Raw genomic sequence first — 12,078 nt, 5'->3', positions numbered from 1 at the left:
GTTGGTGTTGCTTCCCTCCTCAACCGTGCACTTTCTCTCTCCCGAGGTGGCGCTGGGTAGTCCCAATGCCAAGGAGGAAGTGCAAGGCTTCTGGGCAGCCATCCAGGTCCTCGAGCTGCCCCCACCTTCTTCCTCGTGGAAGGTGACCAATCGTTGGTTGCCTTCCACCAGGCTCCGCCTCCGGGTTGGCTTCAGATTGGCAGCAGATCGACATTACATGGTGGATGTGCCGTGTTGACATTGCTCCCTTTGAAAAAGTCAGGGTAAATCCTTAACTTCTTCAAAACGCAGCCTCGCGAGGAAGCCCCACAGTGTCTGCGAACCTGCGCCTACCTCATCTAACTGACAGGGCACAGATCCACAGCCAACGTAGGGATTTCCCTGCATGTAGGCAGCCCCCTGGATACATTATTGTACATACATGCTCCTTTTCCAGGTACAACACATGCAAAGCCCCAGCTAACCCATAGGGACACGTATATACTGGAACGCTGGTATGACAGAGGGCTTCCATGTCATCTTCCATTTTTAAGGTGGTAGAGAATTCTCATCACTGTAAGGGGAGCATAGCAGAGTGTTGGATTAATTGATATGATCTTTTCGTCAGATCCTTGTCATTTCCAACGTGTTTTCACTGGCAGCCCAATGTAAAGCGTATTGCAGTAATCCAACCTAAATGTTGCTAGAGCATGGATAATTTTGGCCTGGCCATCTCTGTCCAGCAGTGGTCACAGTTCTCATATCACTCTCAACTGGTAGAAGGTCCTCTATGCCGTCATGAACATAAAGTTACGTTAATGCTAAGCAACCTTTTTGGGTCATGAGCACATGAAGTTCTGACTCTCTCTTTTGCTTCCTCTTTCCCTATAGTATCTTCTGCATTTCTTCTCCAAAACTTCAGCCTGCTTTCCCCCTCTTTGTCCCATTTACTTCAGAAGACTTTGAGCAAGGCATTATTGTGCATAATTCCAATGATCCATTGTCAGATCAGATCAGAAGCCATAAGCTATTGATGACCCCTCCCATATCTTTATTTATTTAGATTATCTGTAGGTTTGGGGCAGATGACAAAAGGAAAATCTCCACCCAGCACAGCACCAAACCATTCTTTGCCTCTTGAGCTCCAAGTGCCAAAGGCAAGATTAGAGAGGTAGGCCTTACAATTGCTTCTGAAAAGTATAAAGACACGAACATTGGAAGTCTGTTGGTACTGTTAGATCAATGTTCTTCACCCAGGGAAGGGATCCAATCAGCCCCTAAGCACGACTCCACACTTCCAGCGACAGAGGGTTCAAAAGTGCTTTATTGATTAGTAATCAAGGTCTGGTCTCTTCAAAGGGAGCAGTCAGACAGAGAAGAAAAGTAGTAGGATGCAAGTCCCATGACTGATCTTGGCATAGGAGAGCTAGTACAGACTATGTATTGTTTCGAGTGCTGTGGAGAGCCCAATCTCATATCCAGCTAGTTCCCTGTGGCCGTGAGAATGCCATGGCCGCCTCTCAGCCTTGTCTACCTCACAGGACTGTTGAGAGGATAATTGGGATAGCCTTATGTACACCACCTCCCTGAGACCCGTGGCAGGATAAAAAAATATGATAAGAAAATAGTATAAAAACTCACTGGCTCTATTCATGTTGAGCCTGCCTTTAGGAAATTAAATGCTGCAGCCTTTCATGACAGTTCTACACTGAGTTCTCTGTTCTGTTATGATGTATTACAGCAGTTGTTCCTCCTGTAGGTTCCACATTCTACTCTTGTGTTTTGGATAGTTCACGCTGCTATTTTCCTATGTTGTATGTATCCCAGTCCTACTGTGTTGTTATAAACATTGTGTCCCCCCAGCCAGCTTAAAAATTCTCCTGGACTGTTAGAGATGTTTATAGAATCAGCAGAGTGAAGGAGTCAAGCCTTTCCTGGATGGGACCACTTCAGGCTGCAGATTGGGGGTGTTGCTGTTGCATGCTTGAAACTTCCTCCCGCATCCAAAAAACCCTGCCCCATTCTCCACACATATCAAAATAGCATGTCAGAGAGATGGCTAGGCAGAACTCTTTCTCATTGACCTATGTGTAGGGAGTTTTGTGTATGTTTCACAACATTCAAATATGTAATGCCCCCCCCAACTTCCACCCTGAAGTGGTACAGTCCAGAAAACTCTTGACCACTTGATTTACCTGCCTATATAATTGGACCCAAAGAGGTAAGTCAATGATATTCCCCATTTCCTTCAATAGAAAAGATACATTCACTTCGGGTCTCCATAACTATCTACATACCTCTTTTCCTTGGGTTATCTTGCCAGTAGCTTCAATTGCCTCTGAGAATTTGGGGAAGGGTGAGCAGTGAGTGGGCCTGTTCAGACAACACACTAAACCATGGTTAGGCTGCTAAGCCTTTTGCAGCAAATGGTTAGTGAGCTTGTTTAAACCGTGGTTATATAGCCACCATGGTTAGGAATATTTCACATGACATGCTAAGCCATAATGCTTAGCTCAAAATGCTTAACCTCCATGGTTTAGGATGTCATCTGAACAGGGTCAGTGAGAGAAGTTTAGGCTCCCTCCTCCTCCAGGGGGTTGTCTATACATATTCAAAGACCTGCAGCGCCTGTGAATCAGTGCTGCATCGGTTGTACGACACAGCCGCTGATATGCAGCCACCATGGGGCTTTCCCCCAAAGTTTGGCCTCTCATTTAGAAAATGAAATTAAACAAGCAGTTGTGTGGCAGTGCACAGGCGCAACGGCAGCAGCTCCTTTAGCTGCAAATCCCATGCTCACTCCTTAGCATGGGGACAACCCACAGTAGCGCAAGCATGGGGTTTTGAGGGTTTGCAGTGTGTGGATCTACACTTCCGCGTATATCGATTTTTTGAGCCTTTGTAACGTTGTAACTTCTATCGCTACCTTGTATACCGTTGCTCAGTAGCGTTACTTACCTTTTCTTGTAACGTTGTTGCGGAGCACACTATTCGTTGCCCCATTGTCTGTGTTGTTTCTTCTTCTCGTTTCTGTGATCCTTGCAATTCCCAGACTGTCCTTTCTCTGCGCCTCCCACTTCCTTGTTTTTGTATTTTCCACGCTTCTCTAGCTAACATTCCTTTATGCGCATGCTCTTAATTTCAAATCTTTGTGGCGGGAGTTCTTCAGAGAGAATGGTTTGTGGATTGTCGGAGTTGTCTGTCTCTTGAGGAAAGTGTAGGGATGCCTGGTGAACGGAATGTGTTAAATCTTTCTCATTTTTTAAACATTATTTCTGTGGCATTTCATGCAACCTAACTTGGGTAAAAACTTTTTTTTAAAAAAAAATGTATTAAAGGATGTGCATATGCGCATTTCTAATTTAATTTATTTTATTTTATTAAAAAAAAAGTTTTTACCCAAAGTAGGTTGCATGTAATGCCACGGAAATAATGTTTTAAAAATGAGAAAGATTTAACACATTCCGTTCACCAGTTCTAACAATGGTTACTGAAGGCGCGTAGAGGAAGTTACATTAGACAGGAAGTCCGGTGAGAGATCATGTGACATTAGTTTCGCAATGCGACACAGAAGACGTCGTAACAACGGAGCACATTGAAAGAAGTCTCACGACGCAGAAGTGTTACAATGAAAGGTAAAACGGTACAAAACCTTTCTGTATAACGTTATAAGGAACACATCACGTGATCACTGACGTCATCCAGAGCTATCTATAACGTTACAACTACAGTAATGTAGATTCGGCCAGTGCCAATGTGCCTTCATCAAGACACCCCCAACCAAAGCTTTGTAAGTTTTCCTGCAGGGCAATGACGATCAACATGAGGAGACATCTTTGAAGTACTATAATGTGCCACCAATTTCATGGCTCTCTTTCTAGAGCAGCCTTCCTCAACCTGTGGTGCTCCAGATGTGTTGGACTGCATCTCCCAGAATGCCCCAGCCAGCTGGCTGGGGCATTCTGGGAGTCGTAGTCCAACACATCTGGAGTGCCCCAGGTTGAGGAAGGCTGTTCTAGAGGTATATAAATCTTTAAGGTAAAAATTAATCTTGCTTCCTGCATGTTTCTGCAGCTCAGAACAATGTAGTTGCTCCCTCAGCGCAAAACCAGAAAGCAGTAAAAACAATGAACCCTTTGGGGATGCACGGGCAGTGCGCCTGCCTCGTCCGCTTTAGCACACAAACCACGACCAGCTCCTTCATAGCTAGTGCAGTGTGAGATGCGAACCACTGAGATGTTTAGAGGCAAAACAACCCAGCAGTTAACCTACCAACAACCCTGGGAGAACCCAAATTGTTTAACTCCTAAACAATCCATGGTCTGGGTTCCCATGTCACACTGCACAACCTATGAAGGAAGCAATTGCAGGCTGTGCTGTAAAGTGGAAGAGGAGGGCACGAGGTATGCGGTGTGCTGCCTGCATGTCTCCAACAACCCATCAGCTTTAAAACAATAGGATGGTGTTATGTGAGAACCAGGTCAGTATGACATACACAAGGCTTTGGGAAGGAGAGCTGCTAGTCTTGTGAAATGCCTACACTGTGTTGTAGCTTTCTTAATCCAACTCCTGGCTGAAGCCACTTCTGCTAGAGCCACAAGTTCCTTCAGGAAATAGGGATTCCCAACTCCCTCTTTGATTGTTGCCAACCCTCCCTGTGAATGTGGGGACAAAGGGGTGGTTAACCTTCCCCCTACCTGACTCTCTTTCTGTGTCCCTCTCTCTCTCTCTCTCCACTTCCTCCATCAGCCTGATTTCAAAGCCATGCTGGAGCTAAAGCCATGATCTCAAAGCCATGCTGGAGCTAAAGTAGGATGGGAAGGCATTTCAAGGGGAGGCACCAAGTGGGTGGAAGAGTTAAGTGCCCTATTCCAACCCATTGCTTCTCCTCTGAGAATAGCTATCCATGCATTAATGATTTTCATTAAACACAGATTTGGGACCCTGTATGGGCTTACTGAATTGCTAATGTCCCATCAGGAGTATCAAACATGTACTTAGTATAAGAATGAAAAAACAAAAAAGAGGCAAAGTCCATTTCTATGTTTATGGCCTTTATTAATTTTCCAAATTGTAAGAAATGAAGGGGTTAATTGAACTCTAAGCTGCCCTTTGTGTTTTCTGTAGACCCTGCAGGAGGAAGTGGCTGACTCACACATTCCAGAGAGATGTGGAATGGCAGGGAAGGGAGATGGGATTAGGTAAAGGTATCCTGTTTAGCCTACTCCTCACACAGGTTGTGTAAATGTATTCCACTCTGTAGCCCACTCCTCACACAGGTTGTGTAAATGTATTCCACTTTGTATCCCACTCCTCTCACACAGGTTGTGTAAATGTATTCCACTCCCCTTTTTCTTTGTGCATCCCACCCCCTTCATTCCACTCCCCTTTTTCCATTGTCAGCTGACCCTATGTGAATAAAAGTGGTGTGCAAGCTCCGATCAGGGTCCGACCCGGTTCGAGTCGCACCTCAGTATACTGATACGTGGTGTCCTCTGCAGTGCTTTTTCTACGCTCGTCTTTCGTACCTAAGGTCAGGGACAAGAACCTGCCATATTTCTAACAATTTCTGGTGCCGTGACTCGGATCCGTCCCTGAGTGGGCTGCGGTAATCCAAGGCTGCGAAGGCACGGTGGAAGAGAAGTCGCGACCGGCTGAGTTCAGCTGTCTCTCCAACGTGGGACCGCGCTTTGGAGCTCCGTAGAACCCACTGGTCGGAAACGGGCTAGGCTCGAGCCACTGCAGACGCGCCTAAAAGGGTCGGCCGAGGGAACGGAAGGAGTGCACCGAGACCCGGTGAGTGTGATCTGTGAAACGCCAGACACATAGAGGGAGGGCAGGGTCTGCTTGTGTGGAGTTGATTGAAGGACACTAAGGAGACCTTCCGAGCAGGGTCCGACGGTCCGAGCGAGTGTGGAGCTCTTAGCCGCGGTTCTCTGATTGCAAGCTGAAAGGCGGATCAGGGCCGGCGAGGAGCAAAGCGATTGGCAAGAGTGTTTGGGAGCAGACCCTAGGACCCCGTCACGATGGGTGGTGCACAGTCCCGTTCAGGAGGGGCAACGCCCCTAGGATGTTGTTTAAAGAATTTTAAGGCTTTTTGTGGTGATTATGGTGTTAGGATGAAGAGGGATAGGTTGCAGCAGTTATGTGAAAGAGAATGGCCTGTTCTCTGTCCATCCTGGCCACCGGAGGGATCATTCTCTCCGGTACTTGTTAGGGCAGTACATGTCATTGTCACAGATACAGGTAGAATAGATCAATACCCTTATATCGATTCCTGGGAAACCGTGGTCAACACGAAGCCACCTCCTAAATGGATGTTTGCCTGTTACCCCGTCATGGTCACTCGGGAAGCTAATCCTGTTGAAAAAACTAAGGCATATCAGATAAAAGGCGGCGTCCTACAACAAGGAGAGGAAGATGAGCTCCCCCCCCGTATGCCCTGCCTACTGCACCTCTCCCGCCACGTCCACCCCGATCATCAGCTGCGTCAGCAGCTCCAGCAGCAATTCCACATGAGACGGGTGATGAGACAGGAGAAGAAAGTGGTTCAGAAGAAGAAGAGGCTTCCCACTCCTCCGCCTCTTCTAGCGTCATCCCATCCCCAGATCAGCCACCAGCAGGGGGAACTCGAAGAAGAAAGGGTCGGAAGAAGCATTTGTATCCCCTGAGACAATTGCCACCCCGAGATGACGGCACGCCAGTTTTTATATATGTCCCCTTTACGACCACCGATCTTTACAACTGGAAGCATCAGAATGCGCCCTTCTGCCAGAACCCTACTCCTTGGATTTCCTTGTTCGAGTCACTTGCTATCACGCACAAACCTACCTGGCAGGACACCCAGATGCTTCTCAATTCCTGTTTGTCTGAAGTAAAATCCACCATTTTAGCGGGAGCAAGGGCAAGCATCCTGGCAGGGCGGCCGGGGGCCACAGAAGCAGAGATACAAGTTGCGCTCCCAGAGAGAGACCCAGAGTGGGATACAAATGACGCTGCGGGAAGGGAAAGGCACCAGAGATATTTTGAGCGGATCATAGAAGGAATGCGCAAGTCGGCCAAGAAGTCCCCTAATCTTAGTAAGGCCCTAGAGATCCGGCAAAGGAAAGATGAGTCGCCCGCGGCATTCTTGGAGAGGTTAAAGAAGGGCTTCCAAGAATACACAGACCTCAACATGGATTTGCCCGAAAACACACGGCTGATGACCATGCAGTTCATAGGGCAGGCGACTCCAGACATCCGAAAGAAGCTTCAGAAGACCCCGGGGGCTTTAGGCTTGCCGCTACCGGCCTTACTAGAGATAGCAAGGGGGGTGTATGAGAGAAGGGATGAGGAAGAAGAGAAGGTGAGAGAAAAGAGAACTGTGAAGATGATGGCAGCCTTTTGGAAGGAAGGAGAAGGTCAAGAGAAGGGATCTGGGCCAGGAGGTCGTCCTGGACCGGGAAGAAGGCAAAAGTTACAGAAGAACCAATGTGCCAGGTGCAGAGGATTTGGACATTGGAAGAATGAGTGTCCCCAGGGAACGGGAGAGAAAGAGGGAAACGCGAGCCGGCCCAACGTGCCCTTGCCCCCAGCTGCCTTAAATCCATCAGCATCGAACTGGGGAGAGCAGAACCATGTCTTTTACCAAAATGAATAGGCCAGACCGGGATCACATATTGTACTTTGCAAGCAGGAGACCCAACGCGATCCCATGGTCAAAATGAAAGTTGGGGGAAAGGAATATGAGGCTTTACTTGATACTGGGGCCTCCCTTTCTTTACTCCCCTGCTCAGCCCCGCCAGGCGGCCCGGCTAAATACACCCAAATTGTTGGAGTATCAGGAAAATCCACATTGGCCCCAATATCCCGGCCCCTTTTTGTCAAAATTGGAAACACACAGGTCCAGCATCAATTTGTCTGCACTCCCAACTGCCCTGTCCCACTCATTGGGAGGGACCTGTTAACAAAATTAAAAGTGCAAATTCACTTCACAAATGAAGGACAGTTGGCGGCTACAATGCCTAAGCAATCATTCCCAATGTATGTAATGGCTGTACTAGACAACCAGAAGCTTTCATCCACCATTCCTGAGGCTGTACTAAAAGCCGTCCCACCCCGGGTGTGGGCAGAAGAAGGAGGGAGCTCCAGAGCAGTCAACGCACCACCCCTGCAACTTCAATTGAAACCCGGGGCCCGCCCAGTAGCCCAAAAGCAATATCCCATGTCAAGGGAAGGGAGACGGGGTTTACAGCCTATTATAGAACAATTTTTGAGAGATGGCCGTCTGACCCCCTGTGTCTCAGCATTCAATACCCCAATTCTAGCCATACCTAAGGACCCACCTGGGACCCCAAATCGCAGATTTCGTCTGGTCCAAGACCTCAGGCTTGTGAATAACCTAATTGTGGCCCCTCACCCAGTTGTGCCCAATCCTCACACCATCCTCACTCGTATTCAAGCAAACCATGGATGGTTCACAGTCTTGGATTTGAAAGACGCCTTCTTTAGCATACCCCTGCACCCAGAAAGTCAGCAGCTCTTTGCATTTGAGTGGGAAGACCCCGACACCGGACATAAGCAGCAACTTGCTTGGACTGTAATGCCTCAGGGTCTAAATGCAGCTCCTGAGGTTTTCTCTCGGCAATTGCAGGCAGACCTGCAGCCATGGGTGAATCACCACAGACATCTCACCCTCCTTCAATATTGTGATGACCTTCTGTTGGGGACGGCATCAGAAGAAGAATGTCAGGGGGCCACCATCAGCCTATTGAAGCTGCTGGCACATTGTGGATACAAAGTAGGGAAGGCTAAGGCTCAAATTTGCCAACAGACTGTTACTTACCTGGGGTATAGGCTCTCCCAAGGACAGAGAAAAATACATCCAGATCGAATTGCTGTAATCCAAAGAGCACCAATGCCCTCCTCTCTGCGGGAGTTGAGAGCCTTTCTGGGGCTAACAGGCTTCTGCAGACTTTGGATACCTGAATATGGTCAAATTGCCCAGCCCCTGTATGAATCCTTGAAGGCAGAAAACCTGATGAATTGGAAACTGACTAAAAGCATGAAGAAGGCCGTTGAGGACCTCCAAAAAGCCCTAGTGTCCCCACCAGTGTTAGCTATTCCAAATCCTGAAAGGCCCTTCAGGTTATATGTGGCAGAGAAGAAAGGAATTGCCTCTGGACTTTTATGCCAGCAAACAGGGACTGTGTGGAGGCCTATCGGGTATTATTCCAAGGTCTTAGACCCCGTGGCAAGGGGATGGCCCACATGCCTGCGTGCAATTGCTGCAGTGTCTCTACTACTTGCCGAGGCTGCCAAAATGACCCAGGAGGGGAAAACAGAGATCTTGACGCCCCATTGTGTAACACAGATCTTGTCCAGAGGAACAGGGGCCCGGTTTCTAAATCCGGCTCGCCAGTCGAAATTTGAAATTGAACTATTGTTAAATGAGCAGCTCACCTTTAAGACTATTACTACGTTCAATCCGGCAACCCTGCTACCCATGACAGAGCAAGAGGGGGGACATGATTGCGAAGAGGTCCTTGAAATGGATACTAGGCTCCGCCCCGACCTGTCTGATGTGCCTCTTGTAAAAGCAGACTTTGAAATGTTTGTGGATGGATCCAGTTTTGTTAAAGAAGGACAGAGATATACTGGATGTGCTGTGGTCACGGTTGATCCTCCCCGCGAATACTTAGAGCAGCTCCCCAACAAGTATTCAGCGCAGGCAGCCGAACTAGTGGCCCTGATGAGAGCTTTAGAACTGGGGGGCGACAAAAGTGTCAATATATATACGGACAGTTTATATGCCTTTGGAGTTTGCCATGCACACGCTAGGCTGTGGTCTACTCGAGGGTTTGTGTCTTCAAATGGGCAGCCCGTGCAGCATCAGGATTTGCTAGAACAGCTGCTGCTAGCCGTCAAACTCCCCAAGAAAGTTTCTATCATGCATGTGCGGGCCCATGGCAAAAGTGCTGACCCCTACCTGAGAAGAGGAAATCAACTTGCTGACGAAAAGGCGCAGCAGGCTGCCATGGCTGGGAAGGCGAAGATCTTACCACTGGCTCATTTACCATATGAACCACATTACAGCCAGAGGGACTTAGAAATTCTGCAGCAGGCTGGCCTAACTATAACGGACTCTCCTGATGGTTGGAAGAGTCTTCCGGACGGGAGAATCTGCATTCCTAGCGACCTATTACAGCCCCTGGCTTGGTTAATACACACAAAACTAGGGCACCCTGGGCTAACGGCTATCATAGACTACGTAAAGAGGCAGGCTTACGCTCCTGGGATTACGGTGGCGGCCAAGAGAGTGACACAGGGGTGCCAGACCTGCCAGAAAGCGAGCCCTGCCCGGAAGCAGGTTGCCCCGGGAGGACGACCCATAGCATTTTATCCTTTTCAGAGACTACAAATTGACTTTGCAGAATTACCCCCCTCAAAAGGATATAAGTTCCTTTTGGTCATTGTGTGCCAGTTAACAGGGTGGGTGGAAGCGTTTCCTTGTAGGAACTGTACGGCCAGGGTAGTAGTTGTCAAACTCCTCCAGGAGATAGTCCCGAGATATGGGGTCCCCGAATGTTTAGAGAGTGACCACGGGACTCATTTTACATCTAAAGTGACGCAGACTTTTGCTCAAGCTCTAGGAATAGGGTGGAAATTGCATGCCCCTTGGAGACCGCAGGCCTCCGGACAAGTAGAAAGGATGAATCGGACCTTGAAAAGTACACTTCAGAAGTTGCAGATCGAGCTTCAAATGTCCTGGGTCACGGCGTTACCAATAGCCCTGACAAAAGCTCGAATCATGCCCAGAAAGGGGGTGGGGGTGTCTCCCTTTGAGATGCTTTTTGGATTTCCTCCCCGGATCACCAAACCCAGCATGTCATCAGTTACATGGGAAGTGGGAGATCAGCAGTTGAGAGAACACTTAACTGGCTTGCAGTCCTGTCTTTCACAGCTTCGAGAATATGCAGTGACGACCCAGACACTTCCCTTGGACGCCCCCTTGCATCAATACAAGCCAGGAGACCGAGTGTGGCTGAAGAAGTGGAATAAAGTGACTTTGGGGGAGTCTTGGGAGGGGCCATATGTGGTTGGACTGGTGACGCATGCCTGTGTAAAATTGCTAGGATCAACTAAGTGGACACATTGTAATAGGTTAAAGCCATACATCCCTGAGGACACCAACGTAGGTCCCTCTGCCACAGTACCGGAAGCTGACAGAGGTCCCACACAAGAAGCCAGCAAGGAAAAGACATACACGTCAAAGCACCTTGGGAAAGCTAAGCTTAAAATCTGTACCTATGAACAGTAGCACACAAGAAAATCTATTGGGGTTTGCAATTGCGAAATCATGAGAATGTGGGCAATTATTGTGTTGTTCTTTGCCACTCCTTCCCAGGCATATGTTCCTGAGTATGAAGAAAGGCATCTGTGGGAGAAAAATGCATATTTTCAGGATATCAAGCAGTTGTCAAAAACCTTAAATGTATCGGATTGTTGGATGTGTCTGCAGGTTCCACCAGGAGGGGGAGGTAGAGGATTGGTAATGCATGCTATCCCCTTTAATTATTCATCATGGGTCACAGTCAAAGAAGGCATTGGAGCTACAACAGCTGTGGAATCAAAAGGAAAAATCAGGTTTGTGGGCCCCCGAGTAGCTGAAAAAGCGACTTACTGCTGGAAATACACAAACGCCTCCAACCAAGACCTAGGTAAATATCCCCATTGTAACCATACATTTGATCTAACATCCGTTTATTCACGTACATGGAATAGAACTCTTTTTAGTAACGTAGGCAATTATTCCTCATATGATTGCACTTGGCAGATTACAGGAAAAATAGATCACGAAACAATCAAAGGGCAGAACGTACCAAAGGGGTTGTGGTTGTGTAACCTTGCAGAAAAGATGGTAAGGGCTGCCTGGGAACCTGAAAACCGTACTATACCTATAGTGGGAGGAGCCTGGATGCTGTGTGGGTTAAAAGCTTTTCACCACATCCCTTACAGGTGGCAAGGTACCTGCACTATAGGATTTTTGGCCCCATCTGTTATGATATCCACATCCCTCCCCAAAGGAAGGCTTCGCAATCGGAGGAGAGTTAGCTCTCC

General features: G+C 48.0%; 1 protein-coding gene across 1 annotated transcript in view; it reads right to left on the bottom strand.

The window, feature by feature from the left end:
• The window catches only part of RGSL1 (regulator of G protein signaling like 1), a 38,943-nt gene extending 38,702 nt beyond the window's left edge, over window positions 1-241 (bottom strand). Inside the window, exon 1 of the mRNA XM_063130857.1 lies at window positions 25-241. Within this exon, the coding sequence (XP_062986927.1) occupies window positions 25-241 (217 nt within the window). The remainder of the gene's footprint in view (window positions 1-24) is intronic.
• Window positions 242-12,078: the final 11,837 nt, after the last annotated feature.

This window comes from Elgaria multicarinata, chromosome 1 (genome assembly GCF_023053635.1).
Source record: "Elgaria multicarinata webbii isolate HBS135686 ecotype San Diego chromosome 1, rElgMul1.1.pri, whole genome shotgun sequence".
Classification (NCBI taxonomy): domain Eukaryota; kingdom Metazoa; phylum Chordata; class Lepidosauria; order Squamata; family Anguidae; genus Elgaria; species Elgaria multicarinata.
This window is presented reverse-complemented; position numbering and strand designations above follow the sequence as displayed.